This window comes from Bubalus bubalis, chromosome 2 (genome assembly GCF_019923935.1).
Source record: "Bubalus bubalis isolate 160015118507 breed Murrah chromosome 2, NDDB_SH_1, whole genome shotgun sequence".
NCBI lineage: Eukaryota > Metazoa > Chordata > Mammalia > Artiodactyla > Bovidae > Bubalus > Bubalus bubalis.
In genome coordinates, this window is record NC_059158.1 from 159,437,319 (window position 1) to 159,464,799 (window position 27,481).

Here is a 27,481-nt window from a genome sequence, read left to right on the forward strand (position 1 = left end):
TCTGCATCGAAATCCTTGTTTCAGGTTATGCTTCTGGGGAACACAAACTCAGATACCCAGTGTGGGTCAGATGACCACTCCCAGACCAATCATCTTTGGCAGAAACACTGCTGCCCAGAGCCTACCCCAGGGGTGAGGATGGATTTAAGAGGAAGCTGCCAGAATTTCCCTGAAAGACTTGATCTCAATGTCAAGGGCTGGGGCTCAATTCCTTGTTGGGGCACTAAGATCCTATAATCCGTGTAGTGTGGCCAAAAATTTTTTTTCTTTTTTATAATCATTTATTTATTTATTTTTATTTTGGTTATTGTGGGTCTTTGTTGCTTTGCATGGGCTTTCTCTAGTTGCAGCAAGTGGGGGCTACTTTTTGCTGTGGTGCACAGGCTTCTCCTTGTGGCTTCTCTTGTTGTGGAGCACGGGCTCTAGGCGAGGGCTCAGTAATTGCGGCTCATGGGCTCTAGAGCATGGGCTCAGTAGTTATTGCGCTCAGAATTAGTTGCCCTGTGGCATGTGGAATCTTCCCCGAGGAGGGATTGAACCCATGTCCCCTGCACTGGCTGACAGATTCTTATCTACTGTGCCACCAGGAAAGTCCAAAGAGTTCTTTTCTTTTTTTTTTTTTTTTAACCATTTTATCTTCTCAGTGATACACTGGAAAGCTACTTAAAGATTTTTGATGTGGACCATTTTTAAAGTCTTTATTGAATTTGTTACAATATTGCTTCTGTTTTAAGTTTCGGCTTTTATGGCCCCAAGACACGTGGGAGCTTAGCTTCGCGACCAGGGATTGAACCCACACCCTCTACATTGGAAGACAAAGCCTTAACCACTGGATCACCAGGGAAGTCCTGAAAGTTACTTATTTTAAAATATCTATCTCACATCTAAGTTCTATACTGAGCTTTCATTAATTCTAAGTATCATCCCACCTAGTTCAGGCCATCATTATCTCTTGCTTCTATTATAGCAACAGCCTTCAGCCTAGCCTCCCGTCTACCAATCTGTTCTCCACTCTGAAGCCAGAGTGACTTTCCCAAAATACAAATCTGATCGTATTACTCTCCTTCTTAAAGCTATCTATAGTTCATTTGTTGTTCTTCAGTTCTTGTGACCCCAAGGACTATAGCCCGCCAGGCTCCTCTGTCCATGGGATTTTCCAGGCAAGAATACTGGAGTGGCTTGCAATTTCCTTCTCCAGGGGATATTCCTGACCCAGGGATCGAACCTGAGTCTGCCATATTGCAGGCAGATTTTTTAGCACTGAGTCACAAGGGAAGCTGATATTATGTTTATGTTAAAATTCTCAACAACTAATGTGGCCTCCATGATCTGAGGAGATTTTACCCCTGCTAACTCTCCAGCTTTATCTCCTGCCAAGCTGTTTCTTACACTCTAAGATCCTGATGTTATCAGCTTTTTAAAAGTTTTATCTAAAGGATCTTGTTCTCTCTTATCTCCAGGTCTTTCTCCCTGCTGATTCCTCTGCTTGAAATCGCACCTACTTCCACCTCCTTCCTTTCTCCCTTGGCCTTCAACTAGCCAACATCTACTTACCCTTCAGGTTTTGCCTTGTCAATGCCAGAATGGGTGTACCTGAAATGCACTGCCGTCTTGCCTAGTACTTCCTAGTCTTTGCCTATGTCATCCGGTGACAAGCACATGGGAGGATACTCAGTATATTGTTGAATGAAGGAAGGAATTGAATGGACTCTCTTGGGTTTTCTAGGATTGTCCAAGCCAGTTTGGTAATTTTCACTTTAGTGTTGCTGACTCCCTTCCCCCAAACATGAGGCTCAGACCTGGCACATCAGAACATCACATACCCTGACCCCAGGCCACAGGTCAGAGCTTGGCGGATGATCCAAGTCAAGGCAAATGGGCACAGTAGGAGCTGAAATTAGGCCTTCTGCTTGAGGAACAAGGAAAAAATGATTTTAATTTCCAGTAGCCTTGCTGCTGCTGCTGCTGCTAAGTCACTTCAGTCGTGTCCGACTCTGTGTGACTGCATAGACAGCAGCCCACCAGGCTCCCCCATCCCTGGGATTCTCCAGGCAAGAACAGTGGAGTGGGTTGCCATTTCCTTCTCCAATGCAGGAAAGTGAAAGGGAAGTCGATCAGTCACGTCCGACTCTGTGCGACCCCATGGACTGCAGCCTACCAGGCTCCTCTGTCCATGGGATTTTCCAGGCAAGAGTACTGGGTGGGGTGCCATTGCCTTCTCCATCCAGTAGCCTTAGAGCTGTAAGGATGTAAGCAGCAGACACAGAGGGAAACAAAACCAAAAGCTGGAGGGAGAGAGGGAGAAGAGAAGAAAGCTGCCTCTCTCAGTTGTAGCTGGTTCTCTCTCCATTTTGGAGGACATTTTCAACTCTAAGCATTTCATCTGTTTACTTATCTCCATGCCCCAATTTATGGGAAGCTAGGTCAGGGGCGGCCGGGAGGACCAACCCCACGACCAAGGAGCAGTGGCTGCACAGGTGCAGGAGGGCCTAGAGGAGCTATCCCACTTTGAAGGTCAGGAAGGGTGGAGGTGAGGAGATACCCCTCGTCCAAGGTAAGGAGCAGCAGCTGTGCTTTGCTGGAGCAGCCATGAAGAGATACTCCACGCCCAAGGTAAGAGAAACCCAAGTAAGATGGTAGGTGTTGCAAGAGGGCATCAGAGGGCAGACACACTGAAACCATACTCACAGAAAATTAGTCAATCTAATCACACTAGGACCATAGCCTTGTCTAACTCAATGAAACTAAGCCATGCCCTTAGGGCAACCCAAGATGGGCGGTTCATGGTGGAGAGATCCGACAGAATACGGTCCACTGGAGAAGGGAATGGCAAACCACTTCAGTATTCTTGCCTTGAGAACCCCATGAACAGTATGAAAAGGCAAAATGATAGGATACTGAAAGAGGAACTCCCCAGGTCAGTAGGGGCCCAATATGCTATTGGAGATCAGAGGAGAAATAACTCCAGAAAGAATGAAGGGATGGAGCCAAAGCAAAAACAATACCCAGCTGTGGATGTGACTGGTGATAGAAGCAAGGTCCGATGCTGTAAAGAGCAATATTGCATAGTAACCTGGAATGTCAGGTCCATGAATCAAGGCAAATTGGAAGTGGTTAAACAAGAGATGGCAAGAGTGAATGTCAACATTCTAGGAATCAGCGAACTCAAATGGACTGGAATGGGTGAATTTAACTCAGATGACCATTATATCTACTACTTCGGGCAGGAATCCTTCAGAAGAAATGGAGTAGCCATCATGGTCAACAAAAGAGTCCAAAATGCAGTACTTGGATGCAATCTCAAAAATGACAGAATGATCTGTTTGTTTCCAAGGCAAACCATTCAATATCACAGTAATCCAAGTGTATGCCCCAACCAGTAACACTGGAGAAGCTGCAGTTGAACGGTTCTATGAAGACCTACAAGACCTTTTAGAACTAACACCCCAAAAAAGATGTCCTTTTCATTATAGGGGACTGGAATGCAAAAGTAGGAAATCAAGAAACACCTGGAGTAACAGGCAAATTTGGCCTTGGAATATGGAATGAAGCAGCGCAAAGACAAATAGAATTTTGCCAAGAAAATGCACTGGTCATAACATACACCCTCTTCCAACAACACAAGAGAAGACTCTACACATGGACATCACCAGATGGTCAACACTGAAATCAGATTGATTATATTCTTTGCAGCCAAAGATGGAGAAGCTCTATACAGTCAACAAAAACAAGACCAGGAGCTGACTGTGGCTCAGATCATGAACTCCTTATTATCAAATTCAGATTTAAATTGAAGAAAGTAGGGGAAACCACTAGACCATTCAGGTATGACCTAAATCAAATCCCTTATGATTATACAGTGGAAGTGAGAAATAGATTTAAGGGCCTAGATCTGATAGAGTGCCTGATGAACTATGGAATGAGGTTTGTGACATTGTACAGGAGACAGGGATCAAGACCATCCCCATGGGAAAGAAATGCAAAAAAGCAAAATGGCTGTCTGAGGAGGCCTTACAAATTAGCTGTGAAAAGAAGAGAAGCGAAAAGCAAAGGAGAAAAGGAAAGATATAAGCATCTGAATTAGAGTTCCAAAGAACAGCAAGAAGAGATAAGAAAGCCTTCCTCAGCGATCAATGCAAAGAAATAGAGGAAAACAACAGAATGGGAAAGACTAGAGATCTCTTCAAGAAAATTAGAGATACCAAGGGAACATTGTATGCAAAGATGGGCTCGATAAAGGACAGAAATGGTATGGACCTAACAGAAGCAGAAGATATTAAGAAGAGGTGGCAAGAATACACAGAACTGTACAAAAAAGATCTTCATGACCCAGATAATCACGATGGTGTGATCACTGACCTAGAGCCAGACATCCTGGAATGTGAAGTCAAGTGGGCCTTAGAAAGCATCACTGTGAACAAAGCTAGTGGAGGTGATGGAATTCCAGTTGAGCTCTTTCAAATCCTGAAAGATGATGCTATGAAAGTGCTGCACTCAATATGCCAGCATGTTTGGAAAACTCAGCAGTGGCCACAGGACTGGAAAAGATCAGTTTTCATTCCAATCCCAAAGAAAGGCAATGCCAAAGAATGCTCAAACTACCACACAAGTGCACTCACCTCACACACTAGTAAAGTAATGCTCAAAATTCTCCAAGCCAGGCCTCAGCAATACATGAACCGTGAACTTCCTGATGTTCAAGCTGGTTTTAGAAAAGGCAGAGGAACCAGAGATCAAATTGCCAACATCCGCTGGATCATGGAAAAAGCAAGAGAGTTCCAGAAAAACATCTATTTCTGCTTTATTGACTATGCCAAAGCCTTTGACTGTGTGGATCACAATAAACTGTGGAAAATTCTTCAAGACATGGGAATACCAGACCACCTGGCCTGCCTCTTGAGAAATCTGTATGCAGGTCAGGTAGCAACAGTTAGAACTGGACATGGAACAACAGACTGGTTCCAAATAGGAAAAGGAGTACGTCAAGGCTGTATATTATCACCCTGGTTATTTAACTTATATGCAGAGTACATCATGAGAAACGCTGGGCTGGAAGAAGCACAAGCTGGAATCAAGATTGCGGGGAGAAATAGCAATAACCTCAGATATGCAGATGACACCACCCTTATGGCAGAAAGTGAAGAGGAACTAAAAAGCCTCTTGAGGATAGTGAAAGTGGAGAGTGAAAAAGTTGGCTTAAAGCTCAACATTCAGAAAATGAAGATCATGGCATCTGGTCCCATCACTTCATGGGAAATAGATGGGGAAACAGTGGAAACAGTGTCAGACTTTATTTTTGGGGGCTCCAAAATCACTGCAGATGGTGACTGCAGCCATGAAATTAAAAGATGCTTACTCCTTGGAAGGAAAGTTATGACCAACCTAGATAGCACATTCAAAAGCAGAGACATTACTTTGCCAACAAATGTCCATCTAGTCAAGGCTATGGTTTTTCCTGTGGTCATGTATGGATGTGAGAGTTGGGCTGTGAAGAAGGCTGAGCGCCGAAGAATTGATGCTTTTGAACTGTGGTGTTGGAGAAGACTCTTGAGAGTCCCTTGGACTGCAAGGAGATCCAACCAGTCCATTCTGAAGGAGATCAGCCCTGGGATTTCTTTGGAGGGAATGATGCTGAAGCTGAAACTCCAGTACTTTGGCCACCTCATGCGAAGAGTTGACTCATTGGAAAAGCCCCTGATGTTGGGAGGGATTGGGGGCAGGAGGAGAAGGGGACGACAGAGGATGAGATGGTTGGATGGGATCACTGACTCAATGGACGTGAGTCTGAGTGAACTCAGGAAGTTGGTGGACAGGGAGGCCTGGTGCGCTGCGATTCATGGGGTCTCGAACAGTTGGACACGACTAAGCGACTGAGCTGAACTGAGGGCAAGCAAGCCCATGCACGAAGGGCCAGAGAGGCATGTGAGAAAATGTGTTGAAATGGAAGTCTCAACCTAGGGCTCCCTAGGGTCAAGCAGGACACCAATCCAGCGACTCTCTAGCTTCATTCAAGAAACATTAAGTAAGCATTCAGAATATTCCAGGCATGTGTTTTTCAAATTGTAGTAAATGGATAATCTGTCTGAATTCTCTCCCGTGCTTCCGGGGGTGGGGAGGGGGCGGGAGCTCAGGAATCCGCATTTTAAAGCAGGTGATTCACAGTTGCAGGCACTGCACTGGGTGCTGGGCCCAACTCAAGGGAAGGCAGACATGGTTCGTCTTACCACTATAGTTATGTGGGAAGGGGGCAGTGAGGGAGTGAGAGAAGAGATGGTTACAATAAGGTGATAGGATGCTAGAAAAGAACGACGGGAAACCACAAAAGATGCACTGGGCTCAAACTGAGGAGGGTCAGAGAAGTCTTACCAAAGGACAGCGAAACCAAACGTGGAGGAGCTACGGCTCTGATGAAAAATGTGTATCTCACAAAAACATGGGTGTTTTCAGTTCGTAGAGTAGTATAGCAGCGATTGTGAACTAAATGGCTGGGGGAGGGTGCCGAGAAGCAGGCGAAGGACCCAACTGTGAAAGACCCCAAACCGGTTACATGAGCCTCGAAGATGTAATCTCTCCTTGTCTTCGCCCGCCCTAACGCCTTCGAGGCCAAACCCACCCGTGGCCACTCGGTAGCCCTGGAGACACCATCCAGCTCCCGGACGCCTGGCAAAACAGGAGGGGCGAGCCTCGGCTCTTCCGGGATGCGCCCCGCCCCCGCCGACAGCGAGGGACGTGCCCGCCCTGCGCGATGACGTGACGCGCCCGCGCGCGCCAAGGGAGGAGTGAGAATTGCGGTCCGGGAGGCTCTGACGCTCTGGTAAAGCGGGCTGGGTCGGGGGGAGGAAGGGGCGGGACAAGGAGTTCCCCCCAGAGTACGGGGTCGCGATTTGGACCCAGAGCTGGAGCCCTCGGGGAGCTCAGCATCGCGTCCTCTCCCAGCAGGTCCCCGTCCGGCCCGGCGATGGAGTTTCCGGACCTTGGGGCTCACTGTTCGGAGCCGAGCTGTAAGCGCTTGGGTAAGCGGGTGAAGGGGTGAGGGGCGGAGCACGCGAGAGGCGGGGCCGGGCGGAGTGGCGGGCTCCTGGGCTGGCAGTGCCCGAGGAGGGCGGGGCTCGAGCTTGGGGCGTGGCGTAGGAGATAGTGGAGTAGGGCCAGGGTCCAGTTGGTTCCTAGTACGGCAGCGTTTTCCTGCCCCTGAGTGGAAGGCTTGAGTGAGCAGGAACGTCGAGGTCCCACTGGACCTGCAGTCTGACCCATTTCCTGCAGATTTTCTGCCGCTCAAGTGCGATGCCTGTTCGGGCATCTTCTGCGCAGACCATGTGGCCTACGCCCAGCATCACTGTGGATCTGCTTACCAAAAGGTGAGGGGGCGGTCTGAGGATGAAAGGGGGCGGGTGGAGGATGCGTGCAAAATCTCCGGAAGCCCTCTGCCTCACATTTCCCCTCCTTTATTGTCTTCTTGAGGCTCAGTGCTGGGAACATTATTTCCTTTTGCGTTTATGGAGGGCATGTCCAGGCTCTTTCAGGGGGATTCTCTCAGGACCAGAGATCTGGCTGGACTGGGAGTAGGCCACAGACCGAACCCTGCTCCCTAACTATAGGATATCCAGGTGCCTGTATGCCCGCTCTGTAACGTGCCTGTTCCTGTGGCCAGAGGGGAGTCCCCTGACCGTGCTGTTGGGGAGCACATTGACCGAGACTGTCGCTCAGATCCAGCTCAACAAAAACGTAAGGTAAGTGTTAGAGGGATCAACCATGGTCACCTGGGACTACAAACGCCTGGAACTCTGCACAGCTGTTAGGACAGGACTGAAAAGGGAGCAGAGATCTCAGCAGAGACAATCCTTCCTACTCCACCTCAGATCTTCACCAATAAGTGTGAACGCGCTGGCTGCCGGCAGCGGGAAATGATGAAACTGACCTGTGATCGCTGTGGCCGAAATTTCTGCATCAAGCACCGTCACCCACTGGATCATGATTGCTCTGGGGAGGGGCACCCCACCAGTAGGGCAGGGTAATTGCAACCAAGTTCTCTACTTGCCTTTGGGACCTGAATGAACCTTTGTCATAACAGTTGGGAAGCTTCACCCTATCTCCTTTGGCTAGGGAGTCTTTTCTTTCTTTTTCAATTGCATGTTTTCCAGATCTTTTGGAGGAGCTCCCCTCCTGACTTCCTGGATCAGGGGTGGGAGGAACTTGTAAGCCGAAGGTGCCTGGAGGCATGCCCAGAGTGTCTCTTCCTACAGACTGGCTGCTATCTCCAGAGCACAAACCCGGGCTTCTTCTACAAAGACCATCCCCAGCCCAAACCAGACCTTGCCTTCATCTTCCTCTACCAGCAGGTAGGCCTGCCTGTTTCCCCTCCCCCTTTTTTCCCTTCGCATCTTTGACCTGAGCCTCTTGAATATCTGCCATAGAGCCAAAACTCAGTCTCCAACCCGGACAGCCGCTCCAGTGATTACTTTGCAAAGTGGCTTGGTGAGTGGGGCAGAGGTTGGATGGACAGAAGCAGACCCACAGAGAGTGAAGTCCAAGGCACCTGGTCTTATTTTTCCTTTTGCAGAGTGAGGATGAGGCTCTGCAACGAGCCCTGGAACTGTCCCTGGCAGAGACCAAACCCCAGGTCCCAAGGTACCTACTCACTGATAAAAGGGTGGGGTGTGGGTGAAGGCTCAGTTTGGAGGGAGGGAGGTGGGACTGCTGTCATCCAATACAGGATAATAGGAACTTGGGCTCAAAATTCAGTTTTTGAACAATATGACCTTGGACAAGTTCTTTGGCCCATTAGGGTCTTAATATGTTCAATAAAATGAGGACAATACCAACATCCTGTAAAAACCTACATGTGAAAATTGAAACAGTACTTAGAAGGGCTCAGCACAGTGATGCCTAACAGAGGAGATGCTCACATTTTAGATACTAATTAAGCTGTTCCTCCCTCCCAGTTCTCAGGAGGAAGAAGACTTAGCTTTAGCACAAGCACTATCAGCCAGTGAGGCAGAATACCAACAGCAGCAGGTATGAGGACGGCGTAGAGATGGGCCCTGTGCTGGGAGTAAGTAAGGAGTTTGCAGGGTAGGGGGAAGGCAGGGAGGGTGTTCTTCCAAGTGGTAGAGTTTATGATGGTGTTTATCCTTTTGTTTTCCTTATGACTCCACTCATAGCGCATGCTGAGCTCTGCAGTAAGGACTGTCCCTCATTTCCTTGACGTTGCACCCTGTCTTCCTCTCCTTCCCTTCCCCTTGCTCCAGGCTCAAAGCCGCAGCTTGAAGCCGTCCAACTGCAACCTGTGCTAGGGTCCTGGGCTTGGGGAGGGAGGCTCAGCTGAGGAAGACTGTGGCCCTCGCACCTTTAGGGTCCACAGGGAGAGGAGGCCCGGAGCAGCCGGAGTGAAGACGAAGAGGAGTGACGTGGAGGCCACCTCCAGGGAGCATCTGGAGAAACAGCATGTGGAGCTGAGCCTACAGAGGGCTCTGCTGGCCGCTCCAGCTGCATGGGAGTGAGCCGCTCTGAACTGCTCCCTGGCCAGGTCCCACTCGGCCCCCCTGCATCTTGTCATCCCCCATATACTGGGGCTCCCCTCCATGTACAGGGGGGCAGGGAGGGGGGCTAGAAACAATAAAGGATGGGCAGTCTGTAAGACAACAAAGTGGTGTGTTTCTTTCTCTTTTCCAATCAAAAACAAGAGTCCCATCAAGAATGCTCATCTGACCTGCAGTGGAGGCCTGCTGTAGTTCCCCACACCACAAAGTCATAGTGATCCTAACACAGTCCACACTTTTATTTCCCCCACAATGCTCTTCTGAAAGTCCCCGTTCCATCACTGTAGCTAGCACCAAGACCAGGATGAAACATGGCAGGGAAGAGGGATACAGTGTATTCCCCTCAGAGTTATCCTTCAGGAAGGAAGTGGCCACAGCTTTTGTCATCATGCCTTCGTCTGGGGCTTGGTGTCTTCAGAGACTTCTTGTCCCTGCTGCTGTAGCTGCCACATGTCAGCATACACCCCACCTCGGGACAGCAGAGCCTCGTGCCTGGGGCAAGGAGAAAAATGTAAGTCCTAACCAACTGTTATTTATACCCCAAGAGTCCTCGCCACCAGTCTGAGATGACAAGGAACTGGTGAGGGAGATCCTTCCAGAAACCCCTGGGATTCCACGACCTTTCCTTGGGGCCCCCACTTCAGAGGCCCTTCCCTGTTTATCATGCTGTGTCCCTTACCGTCCTCGCTCCACGATGCGGCCATCCTTAATGACGAGGATCTGGTCAGCACTGACCACCGTGGAGAGCCTGAGAGGTCAGAGGTCAGTCAGTCACCCAGCACAACACCCGAGGGGGCCCCCACCTGCTGCCTGTCCCATACCTGTGTGCCACCACGATGGTGGTGCGGTTGGCGCAGACTTTGGCCAGAGAAGCTTGGATGGCCCTCTCATTATGGGTATCCAATGCAGACGTTGCCTACAGAGAGGGACTTAGCTAAAATTGTCCCTCCCACCAGTTCCCTGGTGGGAGGAGGATGCAAGTTGCTGGCTGAGGCCTCAGGAATCAAAAAGGACCTTGTTTTGTGCTTGAAAACTGTTAAGTATTTTTGTAAAACATGCATTTGTGCTGGCTCTCCTACATGAAGAACGGTGTTCAGCAGGAATGGCTGGGCACAGGCTCAGGGAGGAAGGAGGGGGACAAGGCGTCTCAGGGCCCTCACCTCATCCAGCAGAACAATGTCTGGAGCCTTGAGAATGGTGCGAGCGATGGCGACACGCTGTTTCTCCCCACCACTCAGCTTCAGTCCCCGCTCGCCCACCTGGGTATCATACCCTGTGGAAATTGCCCACCTCTCTCAAGTCACATGTACTACACTTGGTTTCTGTGACCAGATGGGCAAGGACGGGGTAGAATGGAGGTCAGAGGCAGTAACAGGCCTGAACTGGGTGGGGGTAGACCCTGAAGGGGAGGCTCACCTTCAGGGAAAGCCATGATGGTGTCGTGGATGCCTGCAGCCCGAGCTGCAGCCTTCACCTCGTCGTTCCCAGCTGTGATGCGGCCGTAGCGGATATTGTTGGCAATGGTGTCATTGAAGAGGACAGTGTCCTGGGGCACGACTCCAATGTGAGACCGGAGAGAGGCCTGGGTCACCTGGGGCCAAAAGACCATATACTCTGGCCTGTGAGATCCCTCCAGGCCTAGAAGGTAGGATGGGCTGGTGGGAAGCACATGAGATGAGACTCTGCATGAGAGTCCTGCCTTCACCTCCCCAGACCTCAGCTGCGTGGGCAAATCACTTAATCTCTTTAACTCTGTTTCCCTGTTTGATAGAAAATTCATTTTCTCTCCCTGCTGCCCTGGATGGCTGCAGATCTTTGTGCCTCATACAGCATCCTAGGAATCACTCCTGTGACTACTTTCCTTATACAGACCATGTGCCGCTAGAAAGGCTGAGGTCTCCTGACCCAGCTTTTTGCAGGGATGACAGCTCTTTCTCTACTCCCTGGATGCCCAGTACCCACCGTTCTTTTACATACGGGCCCGTAAATTATAGTCTTCCCCCGAGCATCCTTACCTGTGAAACATCCTGCCCATCTATTCGGATGCAGCCGGAGCTGATGTCATAGAAGCGAAATAGCAGACGCAAAACTGTGCTCTTCCCCGCTCCCGATGGGCCCACCTGTTGCATGAAAAACAGAGGGAGAAAGGACTTCCCTGGTGGTGCAGTGGCTAAAAATATGCCCACCTGGGCACATGGGTTTGCTCCCTGGTCTGGGAAGATTCCACATGTCTCGGAGCACCTCAGCCCATGCACCACAACTACTGAGCTTGTACTCTAGAGCCCAAGAGCCATAACTACTGAGCCTGCGTGCTGCAACTCTTGAAGCCCATGTGCCGGAAGCCTGTGCTCTGTAACAGGAGAAGCCACCACAATGAGAAGCCTGTGCACTGCAACAGAGTAGCTCCTGCTCACTGCAGCTAGAGAAAGCCTTCACACAGCAATTAAGAGCCACCACAACCAAAAAAAAAAAATTTTTTTTTAAAAAGGAAGGAAAAACATTCTCAGGCCCATTGGCTTTTAAGGCTTTCTCTCCAAGAGGCCATCAATGTCCATGGAGGCTGCCACATTCAGTCCTGTGACCCAATAAGACAGGGCTCTCTGACCTCCACAGCCTGGGTCCCCAGCTACCATGGGCACTGGAATAAGGGAAGCTCAAGGAGTCTGGGTCAGCTGGCTGGGTCTCCTCTCACCAGGGCCAGTGTCTGTCCAGGCATCACGGTGAAGGACACATCCTGCAGGGTCTCCCGCCTACAAGGAAGGGTGAGCATGGTCGGCAGGCTGGCTATACTGCCAGGGTCCCCTCCACCATGAGAGCTACTACTGGGCCCTGCCACCTCTCACTCAGGCTGTCTTCCCAGATGGTGGTGGGCTGAGAAGTGGGGTGGGGGGTGGGGGGTGGGACAAGGGGAGGAGCAGTGTGTAAATGGACACGGGAAAGGGGACTGTGGGACAGTGGAAGGGGAGGGGCTCACCCATCAGTATAACTGAAGTGCACGTTTTCAAACTCAATCTGCCCCCTCTGAAAGCGAAGGGGCCCTGCGCCAGGAAGGTCCTTCACCTGGGAGAGTGCCACCATTGTGTGCCATTACAGGCCTGGTATCTTCCAGACACGAGGAACACCATGCCAGCTCCCACTCCCTACAAACCCACTCCTCTCTCCTCACTCACTTCTGTCTTCTCTTTCAGCAGGTCAAACATGTTCTCCATGTCGATGAAGTTGGTCTGAATCATCCTGCAAGAATAGGGCTGGTTGGAGCTCCTCTCGGGAGCTGGGGAGATAACAGTGCACCCGGACAGGTGAGGGCTGGCATCAGGTTACCTGTAGTAGGTGCCAAACCAGTTGAGAGGCATGTACAGCTGGATGATGTAGGTGCCAAACAGCACAAAGTCCCCGACCTGTGGACATCCAGGGATGAGGACAGGGTCACAGGAGGCTGGTGGGCTGTCACCCTGCCCACTAGCTACCCCCTACCTCCTTCCCACCCATGAACCTCATGGCCTAGACAAAGTACCCAGGCCCAGGACAGTTCCCTCACCTGTAGCTTCTGCTCAGTGACAAAGTAGGCACAAAGCAGGGAGCCGGCAAGGAGTCCAAGTCCAATCACCAGGTTCTGGGTCTGATTTAGCAGAACCAGAGAAGCATTTGACTTCCACTCTAAACTCTTGGGCAATGACAAACAAGGAAGGAATGTCATACACATGTTGACAGTCACCAAATCCCAACCTGGGCCCAGGCACATCAACCTCACAGCCCAAATTTTACTCCTCTCAGGCCTGGTGATTCCACAAGTCCTGGCTGTTGCTCTCAGTAGGCCTCAAACCAGCATCCTCACCTGATATTTGATGATGGCCTCACGATAGCGTTCCACTTCATAACTCTCTGCGTTGTAATACTTCACCTGATGAATTTCAAACCTGTGCTGTTTCACACAGCCACAGCTTTCAGCTCCATTCCCCATCCCTCCTCCCTGATTGTAAGCAGCACACTTTGCATCCTCCCTGCTCCTTGTCAGCCCCAACGACCCCAGGCACACTCCTCTACATCTCCAAACCTCACAAAACTGCCACCGAGGTCTACCGTTACCGTCTCAAAGTTTAGCAAAGAGTCCACAGCCCGGGCCCGGGTAGCATTCTCCTGCATGTTCATAGCCCGTCGAAACTTTGTTCTCCACTCAGTGACCACAATGGTCAGGGCTAGAGAGTGACAGGAGAGGGAGAGGGAAGAGAAGAGAGCAAGTCACTCCCAGCAGCAGAGACCACGTGTATGTCTGCTGCTGGTCACGTGTACACTAACCCTGTGCTATAACCCAGGGACCCAGATTCCCAAGGAAGGGAGTCTTAAGCTCCCTGAGGGAAGGGGCAGTGTCCAAGACATCATCACAGTCTGCATAAAGCCTGTGTGAAAACAGTTTTGGTGAACCAATGGAAGCAAGCTGCATCCTATCACATGAAGTTCCTCCTTGACTTGAGGTTCACAGCGGGACTCTAAAGTGACCAGGAAATCCTTCCCTACGGAGAGCTGGGGTTTCCTTGACAGAGGATGCTCATCCATCACACTGGGGAGCAGCAGGAGCCTATTGGAGCCCACTGATTTACAGCCTCTCAAAGCTGGGCCATCTGAGTTGGGGCAGGACTCATGTTCAAGGCACTCCATAAATGGTTCAGGGAGATGGTTTCACCAAGCCATCTCTCATCACTCACCAAGGTAAAAACCCATGCACAGGAACACAATGAGGCCAAACCAAGCATTGAAGAACATGCTGAAGTAGACAATGCCAATGATGATGTCGGCCAGCGTGGGGATGATGTTGAATACTAGGTAGCTAGGAGGCAAAGTCAAGCAACGAAGAATAGTTTAAGGGCTCAGAGCCAGCAACTCTACCTAGGAGGATTTTGACATAGTGTTTTGTTTCCCATAGCAACAGACTAGAATCAAGCTAAATGCCCCTTAAGAATCAATGCCCCTTATTATGGCTAAATAAACCATAGCATGCCCAAACTATAGAATGCTTTGGATCAATTACAATGCATGAGAAAGATCTTCACGTATGAATGAGAATGTTGTTGTTTAATCACTAAGTTGTGTCTGACTCTTTGCAACCCTGTGGACTGTAGCACGCCAGGCTCCTCTGTCCATGGAATTCTCCAGGCAAGAATACTGGAATGGGTTGCCATTTCCTTCTCCAGGGGATCTTCCCAACCTAGAGATTGAACCTGCCTCTCCTGCTTGGAAGGCAGATTCTTTACCACTGAGCCACCAGGGAAGCCCAGATAAGAACACATCTCCCTAACATTTTGATAATAAAGCCATTCTGAGAAATGACACCTACATCATGATACCATCTGTTTTAGGAAACACCTCCACAATACCTACTAGTTCTACATGTACATATGTAAAAAAATGCAAAAAGGCAGAACTCTACATACTAAACAGAGTGGGAACCTCTAGTGAGTGGAATTCAAGAGAGATTTGCTCTGTCTGCTTCATTGGAATTATTATGAGGGCATGTGTATATTAATTTTATAATTTAAGAAAAAAAAAGAGGACAGAGAGGCAACTCCTCCAGCTGGGTGGGTTGTCCTGACAGCCCCTCCACCAGCGTCCCCAGCCCTGCCCTCCCGCAATTCCTTTCCATTGCCATGGCACCTGAGCAGCCCCGTGACACTGGACGTGCCCCGATCCACGATCCGCAGCACCTCCCCTGTGCGGCGCCCCAGGTGCCAGCGCAGTGAAAGCTCGTGCAGATGGGAGAAGAGGCGCAGTTCCACCTGCCTCGAGGTGAACTGCTGTACCCGGATCCATAGGAACGTGCGCAAGTTGGTCACGAAGCCTGCGGGGAGCCAGGGAAGGCCTCAGTAGGGCTGAGCGGCCCAATGACGTCAGCCCAGCAGCAAGATGTGAAAGGTCTGAGAGCACCGAGGGGCCTGGGGGAGGGACGCCTGTGGGAGGAGGGACAGCGGCCAATACCAACCAGGGTGAGAGCAGAGTCCCTCATACCTGTACTGCCAGTGCCACCCCCCTGGAGAAACTTGAGGAAGACATAGATGATGACCGTCCAGACCAGGGAGTTCCAAGGTGCCTTCTGGGTCAGCAAGTTCACTATGGAGAAAATGAGTCCAAGCCCACTCAGAGACCCTAGCACTCTCTTTGGGAGAAACTGCCCTAGGCACCAGCCACAGCCTCTACTGACCACCCAGTTCTCAACTCTGTCACACTTCCCTGGGCTAGTCTCTGCCACCATCCAGGCCAATGAAGGACCAGAGTGCTAAGCTGACCCCGTCCTTCTCCCCCTCACCTATGTCCCTATAGAAGATGGGGACCAACACATTCAGTCCCCTCTCCAACCCCATGAGCCCCAGGCAGATGAGCACAACAAACTGCAGAGCTGGACTCCCCCGAGGCCACAGGTAGCCACTCAGTAGGCGGAGCTTCCTGCCTAGGTCTCGCCAGGTAGACCTCGGTGGCCCTTCTGTTGATGGAACCTAGGATGGTGAAACATGTAGGGGAGGGGAGCTCAGAAGTCAAAATGGCATTAGCCAGAAACCCCCTAAGGAAAACGTATGGGATTATAGCTCCCAGGTAACTTGGACCCACACGTGACCCTTGATGGGCTCAGAAAGGCTAACAGGGATTTAGATTTAGGAAAGAAGTGAGTTATTACGATGAGTAGAAATGATGACGGGGAATGGAATTACAATGGACCCTAAGTTTTAGAAATTGAGATGTACCTGGCTCCTCTCTACATCTTGATCCTCTTCATTGACCCGCAAGGTGTAAGACTGCGGTCGAAGTCCAGGGGCCCAGAGTCCCAGGACAAAAAGCCCTCCGGAGACCACATACCGCAGCACCCACAGGCTAAACTGAACCTAGAATTAAACATAGGCGGGGAGACTATCACTGAGGGCCAAAGTCCCATTTTCACTACTTGTAACACGGCTGGGCACTGGGGTAGTACACACACCCAGGTCCTCTTCAGGGGCCCAGCATCTAATAGGTTTTAAAAAAGTCTACAGTGACTCAGCACCGCCACTCCCCACCAGCTGGCTATCAGCTCCCAGCAGCACTGGCCCCTCCTTTCTTCCCTTTCTTAAAGGCATTTGAAAAGCCTGGAAGCAATGTGAGCAGACACGCCAGCTTCCCCCTCCCCCCACGAGGTCCCTCACCTGCTGGCTCAAGTTCGCCCTTGCCCACCACCATTGTGGGTTGTTCCAAGACACCAGGGCCAAATTCTCGGCTGCAAAAGACACAGTCCAGAGGAGCAGGAGACCCGGGCTGTGCCTGAACTTGATCCAGACGCCCATTGCTAGCTTCTGCAGTGCCTGGCTCCGTTCTGTCACGAGCATCGCCAGACCACAGGCGCTGGCCACAGTCCCCAGTACAGAAGCCAGGAAAAGGTAGCCTGGTAATGGGGCACCCTGGGCAGTGCCCACCCGGCCAACGAGGCCGGCTAGGGGCAGCGCTACCTGAAGTGTGGCCAGGAGCAGCTGCAGCACGTAGGGAGCGACGCGAGGGCCGGCCGCCCAAGACACCCTGTCGGCGCCACCAGGCCCCTCCGGACGTCTGCAGGGAAAAGCCGGCACCAAGGCCAGAGCCCCCAGGGCCATCAGAATCGAGGGCACGAGCGTAAAGAAGAAACAGGGGCTGAGCCCACCCTTCGCCCAGACCGGACCCGCGGGTCCCTCGGCCTCACAGAAGTTGCCCACAGTCACCATGGCAATGCGTGGTCACCGACCGAGACTGCGGGGACTAAGGGACAGAAGAACTGGAGCGGCGGCCGCTCGGGGCGGGGCGCAGAATCCCGAGTATCTCGGGTCATGGATCCTCTGGGCGCTGAGCCGCGGGGGTCGCCGGGCAGGCTCGCACGTGGACCCGGCCACACCACCCACTCGCTTCGCGCACGCGCCGCCGCCACGCACTCACGCCGGGCACGTACGCTGTCTCCGCCGTTCGGCCGCTGCTCGCGGCAGGTGGCCCTCCGGCCGGGTCCGAGCCCACGGGAGTGTTCAACGACCGACTCCGGCGACTCTCCTCCTCAGCAGCCCCGCCCACCGGGGGCCGCCCCTGGCCCCTACTCAGGTCCCCATTGGCCGAGTCTCCGAAGGTGCGAGGAGGGGGATGGTACACGCAAAGGGCAAAATAGACGGGCGGAGCCGGCATGGTCACGTGCTCAGGGCGGGAAATCTGACCGCACGTCCTGCCGAAGTCCTTGACCTCCAAGGAACCGTGGTTCGGGAAGCTGCCCTTCTGCTCGCCCGCTAGGTCGGTATATCTAAGTGATCGCATAGACCAGCTTCCTCACGGGGCGGACACGCAGTTCCCAGCCACCTGGGTGGTTCACAGACACCCCACCCCTCCTGCCCCTCCAAACCCTGGCCGCTCCGGACAACAAGCCGCGACCTAGTCAGTCCCTTCTTTATTAAAGGTTGTCAAGCTGTACACGGTCCCCCACCCCTTTCCGCTGTAAATTCGGCTGCGTAGTTCAACCGCTCACCCGAAGCGGACCCGAGCTGGGGGAGGGGGGCGGGGGGAGGGAAAGGAGTTGGGTCCCAGCATGCAATGCGGCAGCCCACAGCCGAGGGCGAAGCCATCCTGTCGCCCCTCCGTCCCCGTCGGGACAGCGGGATGCAGGCCAGAGCGCTGTTGCTGGGAGACAGACAGCCGAAGTCACACTCCGGCCCTTTCCATCCCATGTGCAGGTGGTACGGGGTACAATAAGCAGCAATGGGGGCCAGGAAGGCCTCAAGTCTCCCAGGGGCCCATCCTAAAAAGTTGGAGAGGACAGCAAAGACTTTCCATCCCTGCTCCACAGTTTAGAAACCTTCCTTCTTAGTGTCAAAAGATAGCATGAGGGGAGCTGGGAGCTAAAGCTTCCACACCAACACAAAGCAAAAGCTGAACAGAAGGGGGGAGCAAAAGAACAGAAGGGGAGCAAGTGGCAAACATGCCAGTGATGTATATGCAGGAAGCAGGGGAGAGGTGAGCAGGCTGCAGCACTGGGAGAGAACTGGGGGTGAGGTAAGGGCCACAGCCTGAGCTGCTCATCTGTTCGGGGTGGGGAGGGAGGCTGCAGAGGTTGAGGGTCCAGGCCCAACCTCCCCACTCCACAGTTGGCACACGTTCTCCCTGCTTGGCAGCTTCTGGGGTGGACAGTCCTCTGGAGACTTGCAGGGGTGGGTGCAAAGGTGGCAGTACTGGGGCTGGGCTGGGGACCAGTTTCTAGCACCACACTCTGAGCCAAGGGGGGTCCTGGGGATGAGGCTAGAGTCCCGTGTGCCCTGTTTCCTAGGCCCCCCTTCTCTCTCCTGGGGCTGTGGCAAGCCCAGCATTGGCACCTCCCTTGGCCAGGCACGGACACACAAACACCACACACGTGGAGCCAGGCAGCACTCGGGAGCCCTCCATGACGGACGGATGGGATGGCAGGGCAGCAATGGCCTCCATCCTGGGGCACAGGGACCCTCCTCTGGGATGATAGGGCAACGACGGCCTCCATCCTGAGGCATAGGGACCCTCCTCCGCCTTGTCTATACCTGTGGAGAGAAATGGGTTGGTGATGGAGATGGTCTTCAGCAATCTGCTTACACAACAGAAGCCTGGATATAAAGGAAAAGGAAATTTTGATTCTGGGGCAGGTAAGCAAAGGAAAAATCAAGTCCTGGGTTTCATAGTTGGTGAGGGGAGAGAAGGAAGTCTACTGTGGAGGAGAAGTTGCAGTGTCATTTGCTCAGGAGGCCACCTCCCTTCACATGAGAACCTTGACCTCAGCCTGGAAGTTACTACTTCTGGCTGTCGGTTTCGGGTCTTGGAGCCCTTACCTTGTGCACCTGAGGGGGGAGCTCATCCTCTGAGCCCTCTTCGGGCACAGGCTCCGGGTGCCTTGATGCTGACTGCCCATCTTCAGCCCATCCTCCCAGGGGCAGCCGAGAGAAGTGAGAGGGAGCCCGGGGCACTGTGCCAGGATCTGCAGACACAAGTGAGTACTCTTAGTCTGCACACAGACAGGAATGAGGAGACGGGCTCTGGGGCTGCTGGGGGAGTTGGAGGCGCCAGGGAGGGACTAGTCTCCTTGGATCTGGTCCCTCTGACCTCTTTCCTCCCCTAGAGGCCCCAGAAGGACCACTCTTCCCTGAAGGCTCTGTGTCTTCTGTACCCCCAGTGCATACCTGTGATGCCTCCATAACGCCTCTGGAAGCCCCCCTGCAGGGCAGTGGTCTCAGGAGCTCCAGGCCGGGGTGCAGCACAGGGATAGCTTGCAGAGCGGGGGATAGGCTGGGCGGCCCGGGCCCCCTCTCCCCCCTCTTCAGGGGCACTCTCCCCACTCTCATCACTCTCCCGGCGGTGCCACACATGCCGCTCAGGTTCAGCCTGGGCCTGCTGCTTGTGGAGCTGAGAAGTGGGGGATTCGTTAGTTGGGGACAGAAAGTGAAATTGCTCAGTCATGTCTGACTCTTTGCTACCCCATGGACTGTACATTTTGTGGAATTCTCCAGGCCAGGATACTGGAGTGGGTAGCCTTTTCCTTCTCCAGGGGATCTTCCCAACCCAGGAATCGAACCCAGGTCTCCCCCATTGCAGGTGGATTCTTTACTCGCTGAGCCACAAGGGAAGCAGTTGGGGACAGAAGAATATCTAAAATAGTTACCCTCCACCATGGTATTGGCCAGTTCTGATTTATATTGCCTCATCTAGAACCACTCACTCAGAGTACCTGTCATGTTAATAACATGTACAATACATGTAATGTTTTCCAAGTTAAATTCTCAGCAGATTTCAGGAAAAACCCTGTGCACAGATTGTAATGGCTCTCATTTTCCCCAGTTATTTGATTCCAGAATAAATTGTGAATTTAAGTGCCAGGAGCTCTTTTAGGTGCTGGGGATACAGCAGTAAACAAAATAGACAAAACTCCCAACTCACTCCCTGGGGCTTATATACTTGGATGGGGTGGGGAGAGATAGACAATAAACAAATAAATAAGGAAAAAATACAGTGTTAGATGATGCTAAATGCTATGGAGAGAAAAACAGAACTGGAAGATTCAGATCCCTAGGCAAGGGAGGCTTTGACTCAGGGTGGCCAGAGATGGTACAGACCTGAATGAGAAGGAGGCAGCCATGTGGATATGTCAGGGAAGTGGATTCTTAGCGGGGGAAACCACAAGTGTGGAAAAGCCCTGGGTGAAAGTAAGCTTATCTGAAAAGGATAGGAAGAGGAAACATGGGGAATGGAAATTGCAGAGCAGGTAAATGGCAGAGAAGGGATTCGAGCCCATGTCTTGCTTCTCCATGTCTAAAACCCTCAATTCTATTTTCAGCTGCCACCTTGGTTCTACGGCCCTGCCCCTTCCTGCCCACTCACCTGGTGCATGTAGAGGGCATGCAGGCTCATCTCAGTGGATGCATATTCTGACAGCACCAGGCTCTGCAGTTGGCCTTCCCACACACTGCTCCCGGAGCTGGCTGTCCTGGCATCCACCCTGTCCCCGCCGCCAGCACAGACAGCAGTCATCAACATTTCTGAGACCGGCACAAACTACTGGGGGCTACTGCCACGCCCTCCCCTCATGGCCCACTGCTACTCACCCAGAGCCTGTCATGGTGCTGGGAGCCCGGCCCGTGGGAGCCTGACCAGGCTGCAGAGGCGAGAAGGAGCGCAGAGCAGAGGCAACTTCAGCCCTGTGCCTGGAGCCCTGCAGGTCTCTAGGCAGTGGGGGGCCCCGGCAGGATGAGCCAGCTACCACATTTGCAATAAGGCTCAGTGGCTGTGAATAAAAGGGGTGGTAGAATTCTCAGGGCACAGGGAGGCCTCTGGGTCCCCGACGACTCTGCACATTAGGACCCAGTGGCACAGACTGAATGAACAGAGAGAAGGAAACTGACGGGGTGGACCCTTCTGCCCCACACCCTCAAGTCCCAGCTCCTGGCGTCCACTCTGCCCATCATATCCTAGTCCCTAGGAACGCACCTCAGACTCGGATTGTAAGGACTGGATGGACGTAAAGAGGGCATTTTCCGGGAGCAGACCCCCTTGGGCAAGGCCAGCAGCTGCTCCATCCCGCTGAACTTGCTCCTTCAGGAAACCTAGGAAGGCCGTGCTCTCACGTGGTGGCTGCCAGCCAGGGTTGGTGATGGCAAAGTGCATGAGTGACAACTCTGTCTTCCCATCCTCGGCCTGCTGGTACACTGAGGCCTCCGTCTGCCCACCGGACAGCCACTGCACAAAGGAGGCTGCAGTGAGCAGGACTGGCCCCTTACAGAAGCCCTTTTGGTACCTTTCCTGCGGCAGAGTGGGGAGGCCTTGCCCCTGGAGGACAGAGGCCACACTGCACTGCTGTATTTCGTCTAGGGGCCCTAGTGGCCACCCTACGAGTAGCCACATACTGTGCTAGCTGCTTGGTTTGTGCCTTTCTCAGGGGAGCTTGGCCAAGGGTACAAGTTTAAGGCTATAATCCAGTCCAGGCTCCTGTTTACAAAGCCGTGTGTGCCCTGGTGCATTTTGGGCTGCCACTTTGTGATTCGTTGGCTCTGAAGGGGTATCTTTTGCAGTTTGCCCCAAGATGCTGCATAGGCCAGCATCACCTCTGGCCAACTGCCCCGCTCCTTTCCTAATACCTGGGGATGCCCATGCTGGCGAACATCCATCTGAGCGAAGGAGCAGGTGTCTCCAACACCGACAACTTCCACGGTGAAATTGCGGAAGAAGTCTATAATCTCCAGGGCCCGTGGGCGCAGACAGAAGATGAGGATGAGAGGTGTGACAATGGGGCTCAGTAACTCCTCCAGGATGAACACCTAGAGAGGAAGAAAGGGATTGAGGTCACAAGAGAGCAGGAGGGAGACCAGCCCTCGGCACCGAGCTGTCAGCCAGTCTCTAGCAGGCCCTGACTCCAACTCCACTCACTGCCTTGTACTGGAAGAGCTGGGCAAACTCGTCCCGGGTCTGCGAGCGGTGGGCATTACCCTGCCAGTGGTCAGGCATGTAGTGGATGTGAGCGAGGATCACGCGGAGCAGCTGCTCAGGGCAGAACACCATGTGCTGGTCTGGGATAAAGGACCTGGTGGGATCAGGGCTGTGGTGAGATGGAAGCCCTTCCCGGAAATGACAGTCAGCCTGCTCCCCCCTGCTGCCCTGGCCCACCTGCACACGGTCACGGTGACCCCCAGGAGTGTGACGGTAGTGAGGACGTGTTCCACAGCCAGCACGTCTTCATCGTAGATGGTGAGGGCAATAAGCACGGCCAGGATGGAGCCAGCGAAGAAGGCGCAGTTCTTGGCCAGCAGTGTCAGCAGCGGTGACAAGAAGCAATTCATGTACTTGGATGCGGGCTTGTAGCCTCGGTTGAGGCGGGACTGCAGCTCGTGCTCCAGCTCGTTGAAGTGGCGGAGGTAGCAGCGGCCGTAGAGCGACCAGCAGCGCGCACCCAGGGCACCCGGCTCCCGCTTGAGCACCTCGGCATAACTGAAGAAGGCGTAGAGGATCTGCCAGATGAGGATGAGGGGGCACAGCAGGAAGTTGGCAATTCCAATCCACAGGATGCGGTTGCTGAGGCGCTGGGCCAGCTCCAGCCGTTGCCCCCCACGTTTGTACTCAGCCTTGAGGCTCCATTCGTTGAGAAAGAGAGAGCCAGGTCCCCAGAAGAGGATCAGCTCGAAGTTGTACTTGAGGCCCCGGGTGAAGAAGACAACCTCCCCGAGACCGGGCAGGCGGAAGCGCAGGGGCAGGAGGGACTTGTTCACCAGCGCCACCATGTAGTTCTGGAACCGGAGGATGCGGTGGTAGATGTCCAGCTCTGTCAACTCACGCTTGTGGATGCAGATCTGGTGCTCCTTCTGGGTCTGCACGATCCGGGCCTGCACTTCTTGCCATGTGCAGTATGGAAGTGCCGACTGGGGTAGGGAAGAGACAGGGGATGGAAGGCGGGGTGGTTGCCTCAGCCCCTTGCCCTCCATGAGCTGTGAGGCTCAGGGGTCCTTGGGAGCCTTCAAGCAGACCCTGCCTGACCTACCAAGGATGGAGGAGGTTGCCTGATGCCCAGGAATATACCCCACCCTTCCCAGGTGGTGGAAGACATCCTGGACTGTGGTGCTAACTGCCCAGCTTCCCAGTCTCACCATGGGGATTCGCAGAGCATGCAGGTAGAAGGAGTGGATCTCCCAGTAGCAGCAAATGTTATAGATAAACTTGATGAGCCGGTGGACCCAGAAGACACCAGCGATGACCAGGATGGTGATAAGGGAGCCATTTTCCTGAATCCTGGTAGGGGAACAGGAAAGGGGAGGAAGAGTGGCCTGAGGCCTCTGGGCAGAAATGCTGTTGTCCTGAAAGGTTCGGAGAGGCTGAGCCTGTGTTCTGGGGAATGTTACCGCCTCACACCCCATCCCCCACCTGCTAGCTGAACTACAGGCTCTAGTGCCCTCTGACCTGTAGTGCTTACCTGGCACTACAGACTTGGGCAGGCAGAAAGGCATCTGGCAGAGTGACCTTGACAGGCTCGGTCGGGTGAAGACTGTGGTTCACCATCTTATTGGCGAATAGGATGTCGTAGTCCACACAGCTGACCAGGAAGGTGGTAAAGGCAACCACAAAGAGGAACTGCCTGGGAGTTGGGCAGAGGGGGTGCGGTCTGAGAGTCAGAGAGACACCAGTGAAATAACCGGGAAAAAGTGAGAGTCTGGAAGTGGCAGACCAAAACTAGGGAGCAGCCTCTGGGGAAATGGAGGGCCTCTCTCTACTGCTTGGCCCCAGGAAACCCAAGGCAGCACCTGTTTTTGGCTCTTAGCTTCAGGTACCACAGAATCAGCCTGCTTTTCTATCTCATGGTAATCTCTGCCACCACTCACTCTTTCAAAGGTTTTTAGACTGTGTGGTCTCTGGTCCCCAGTCCCTGATTTCCTGTTGAGATTGTAGAACCCCTTTGCAGATTTGAATTCTTTTCTTAGGGAGGGCAGGTTTTCCACCCTTTACTCTTTGGCAAAGCCACATGGCTCCTTCCTCCCAGAAGCCCCTCTACTCAGCAGTGGGTCTAAGGTACATCCAAGGCAGAACAGAGACATTTTTCTCAAGTAAGCATCTGGCATCTGATACCTCCTGACTGAACCATGCTCATTCTACTGGAGCTCTGATGAGCCTGACTTCTCTTTGTGGAAGAGACAGGACTTGGAAAGCCTTCCTTATAAGGGTGATTAAAAAAGATAAGGCTGTAAAACTTGGTGCCACACCCAGCCTTAAACTATAAAGGTTTGCGGTTTGGAGCCTTGCACCTAGTTGCACTGGCAGTTGGGCCAGGAGCTGAGCTCAGAGACAGGAAACACTGTGATGTGTTCCTTCACCGCACCATCCGTCCTTGTACTTACATGAGCTCAAAGATCTCCCCGATGAGCATACAAGTGAAACCATTCTTCTGGTGTAGATTATAAACGTGCGATTGTTAAGAAAAAGTAGTCAGTAGAGACAGCAGTTAAGAGCACAGACTTTGGTGTCATGTATCTGAGATGAAGTCCTGGCTCTCTGACTTTCGAGTCATGTGACTCTGGCCAAGTTACTTAACCTCTCTAAGTTTCTGTCTGTAGTAGTATAGTAGCACCTGTCTTATAGGATTGTTAGGTCTGAGATAGTACATGTAAAGTATTTAACAAAGAACTGACACAAAGTCAAAAGACATTAATTATTACAATTATTAGCATACCATCAAGAAAATCACCCTCAGAGAGGTTCCTTATAAATTAATACTACAAAGTACAATGCACATGGCTCTTAATAGATGTCAGATATTATTATTTTTAACTGTCATTATTTCCCTGGCCTCTATTTAGGTTCAAGGTGCGCTCCACTCTCCTTCAAGGGATTAGAGCCAAACCCACACCAAGTTCTTCCCCTCAAAGGGCCTGGCTTAGAGAGCGGCTGAAGGTTCAAGAGCTCCAACACAGAGACATAAAGGATATTCGAGAGAAGAAGAGGTCAAGATTTTCGATGTGGTGCCAAGGTGCTGTGGGTACAGGAGCAGAGATGTCAGAGCCTCGAAGAAATGGAAGCCCCTTGCTCCCTCAGCGTCCCTCCACCAAATCTTCCCCCAAGTCCCAGTTCTGGCTGTCGTGTGCAAGAACTCACACTTGCTCCCCTCAGGAACATGCACCAACAGGTCCTCCTCTCCAGGGGGTGAATCGCTGTAGGAGGCCTCTAGGCGCTGGTATTCAGTGTCAAACTGCGCCATCACCACTGCCCCCTGTCCACCCTGTCGACCTGTGGGTGCAGAGGAAAGAGAGACCCAGGTTTAGACCTGCCTTCATCTTCTTCCTGCCTACTAGAACAGAAATGAATGAGAAAGAATCCCTGGGCTTGGTCTCCACTACTAGTCATCTTGGATCAAAAGCAGAGGAAGAGTAGTAACCCAAGGAGAGCAACATGCTTAGGGCTTGGGAGACACTCACTGACCAATGAGGTCAGTCATTCCCGTAGCCTTTACTGAGTGTCTGCTGAGGCCTTGTTGGCCTGAAGACAGACTCTGCCCCTTTTGCGGGGGTGGGCAGCAGGGTTTGTTTCATCTTCTATTCAGTGGAGAGAAGGGGCCCTCCCACTCCCCTCCTAGAGAAACCCTGGTCTCCCAAGAGACTAGCAGTTTGGAAGCACTTTGTAAACAGAGGTTTGAGATAAGCACATGGCCCTACCAGCTCCATGGACAGTGTCAGCTCCGCTCCAGCCCTCGATGCCCTGGCTCTGCAGCTGCTGGAGGAGAAGGTGTCAGGCCCCAGAGAGTGGGGAGTGGAAACAGAAATAAACCCAACCCTACCACTCCCCCCTACCCCCCCAATCTCCCCCACCCCTGCTCAGGGGAAGCCAAGCAAGTGGCAGGGAGGCTGCGAGGCACCCCTCCTAGCCTAAGGCTATGCACACTTCCTCCTCATATGAGGCCACTCATTCAACTCTAGGGTCCCGTGCTGTGGCTTAATGAACCTGTGGAGACTGAGTCTGTACAGGGCTGGACTGTTTCTCCATGCTCCACCTCAGCCTCAGGAATTAGGTGGACCTTTGGGGGTCTGCAAAGTCCCAAACCCAAAACCCAAGAAGAGAGTCTCTCCTAAAAAGGAGCTGCCCTTGCTTCCCTAGCAAACACCCAGCAGGCAGCCAAAGTTCCTAGATGGGATATCCTGACTTGGGTCAGTGTAGACCCAGATCCTGGCTCAACTGTGGGTTCCCTTGGTCCCGGAGACAGGCATGATCTAGGTGGCACTCACTCAGTCAGTGCAGACCCTGAAACTGTGGAGCACTGCCCAGCCTGGCCCCAGTGGGATTCCCCGAGTTAGTGAGAGCCCTGGATCCTAAGAATCTGACCAAGCCCTCAGGGAACTCACCACTCACAGGGTCAGTGTAGACCCAGGGCCCATAGAGCCCCTGTCAGCCGGGCCCGGGCTCAGGGGTTCCTGCGGACGTTGGAAGAATCGAGCCAGTCCGACAGCCGATACCCCAAGCTGAGCTGGGTTGCCTTCCTACACCCAGCTGCCACGACCCGAGCCCAGCGCGCCCCTAGACCGCCCGGCCCTAGGCCAAGGGCTCGGCTCCCAACAGCGGACAATCTTGCGCGCGGCCCCGCCGCTCACGCGCGCCCCCGTCCGCGCGCCCCCGCTATCAAAACATTCCGGCTGCGCGCTTCCGCCCCGCCCGCGGTGCCCCTTCCCCCGTTACCCGTCGCAAGTCCGCTTAGGACTCCGCGGGCATACCTGGCCAGGCCCGACACGGGTCGTGAGATTTCGGTAACCGGGCTCGCGTTCCACCTCAGGAAGGGTGACCCGGGTGATTCCAAGGGCTCCGTCGCCTCCACTGGGCTCGATCAGACCGGGAGCGCTAGGCCCGGCGTCTGCCACTCACTGTCAGCCGCAGTTAGCCTGGCCAATGAACATGGGGGTGGAGACACGACGGCTAATGCTCGGCGTCCGAGGCGGGAC

At 53.0% G+C, this 27,481-nt stretch overlaps 2 protein-coding genes across 11 annotated transcripts; one reads left to right on the top strand and one right to left on the bottom strand.

Annotated features, from left to right (window-relative positions):
• The first annotated feature begins 6,714 nt into the window (after positions 1-6,714).
• ZFAND2B (zinc finger AN1-type containing 2B) lies at positions 6,715-9,642 on the top strand. Of its 9 annotated transcripts, none has more exons than XM_025278302.3 (10): positions 6,716-6,814; positions 6,940-7,013; positions 7,264-7,358; positions 7,599-7,730; positions 7,860-8,011; positions 8,244-8,339; positions 8,415-8,475; positions 8,561-8,628; positions 8,943-9,052; positions 9,249-9,642. In XM_025278302.3, the coding sequence occupies exons 2-9, from the start codon at positions 6,959-6,961 to the stop codon at positions 9,019-9,021; spliced, it is 738 nt and encodes a 245-aa protein (XP_025134087.1). In that variant the 5' UTR covers positions 6,716-6,814; positions 6,940-6,958; the 3' UTR covers positions 9,022-9,052; positions 9,249-9,642. The 9 variants fall into 9 exon arrangements, with proteins under 9 accessions (XP_025134088.1, XP_025134087.1, XP_044793769.1 ...); XM_044937834.2 differs by having other exon boundaries at positions 9,353-9,642; XM_006058993.4 differs by having other exon boundaries at positions 8,943-9,015; positions 9,353-9,642.
• Positions 9,643-9,757: 115 nt separating this feature from the next.
• ATG9A (autophagy related 9A) lies at positions 9,758-27,438 on the bottom strand. 2 transcript variants are annotated; one of them, XM_044937826.2, is made up of 35 exons: positions 27,257-27,438; positions 26,207-26,264; positions 25,650-25,781; positions 25,484-25,527; positions 24,896-24,960; positions 23,977-24,138; positions 23,654-23,795; positions 22,680-23,428; positions 22,443-22,596; positions 22,154-22,333; positions 21,507-21,755; positions 21,125-21,303; positions 20,901-21,018; positions 19,706-19,928; positions 19,358-19,503; positions 17,476-17,708; positions 16,706-17,102; positions 16,271-16,408; positions 15,838-16,024; positions 15,540-15,641; positions 15,189-15,372; positions 14,243-14,364; positions 13,626-13,735; positions 13,375-13,440; positions 13,078-13,203; positions 12,861-12,937; positions 12,710-12,773; positions 12,514-12,599; positions 12,232-12,289; positions 11,555-11,659; positions 10,956-11,130; positions 10,700-10,812; positions 10,361-10,455; positions 10,219-10,287; positions 9,758-10,031 (listed from the first exon to the last, which is right to left on the bottom strand). In XM_044937826.2, the coding sequence occupies exons 3-35, from the start codon at positions 25,750-25,752 to the stop codon at positions 9,926-9,928; spliced, it is 5,127 nt and encodes a 1,708-aa protein (XP_044793761.2). In that variant the 5' UTR covers positions 25,753-25,781; positions 26,207-26,264; positions 27,257-27,438; the 3' UTR covers positions 9,758-9,925. The 2 variants fall into 2 exon arrangements, with proteins under 2 accessions (XP_044793761.2, XP_025134072.3); XM_025278287.3 differs by lacking the exons at positions 9,758-10,031; positions 10,219-10,287; positions 10,361-10,455; ... (15 more) ...; positions 16,706-17,102; positions 17,476-17,708 and adding an exon at positions 18,934-19,072 and having other exon boundaries at positions 27,257-27,436.
• Between the last annotated feature and the right edge of the window lie 43 nt (positions 27,439-27,481).

Bases quoted from the DNA above. Each gene is read 5' to 3' on its own strand.
- ZFAND2B (XM_006058993.4), top strand. From the start codon at position 6,959: ATGGAGTTTCCGGACCTTGGGGCTCACTGTTCGGAGCCGAGCTGTAAG. The intron at 8,629-8,942 runs GTACCTACTCAC...CCTCCCTCCCAG, and splicing joins ACCAAACCCCAGGTCCCAAG to TTCTCAGGAGGAAGAAGACT. The intron at 9,016-9,352 runs GTATGAGGACGG...TCGCACCTTTAG, and splicing joins CAGAATACCAACAGCAGCAG to GGTCCACAGGGAGAGGAGGC.
- ATG9A (XM_044937826.2), bottom strand. From the start codon at position 25,752: ATGGCGCAGTTTGACACTGAATACCAGCGCCTAGAGGCCTCCTACAGC. The intron at 14,365-15,188 runs GTGCCATGGCAA...TTTGCCTCCTAG, and splicing joins AGTGTCACGGGGCTGCTCAG to CTACCTAGTATTCAACATCA. The intron at 12,290-12,513 runs GTGAGCCCCTCC...CCTTCCTTGTAG, and splicing joins CACTTCAGTTATACTGATGG to GCGGGAGACCCTGCAGGATG.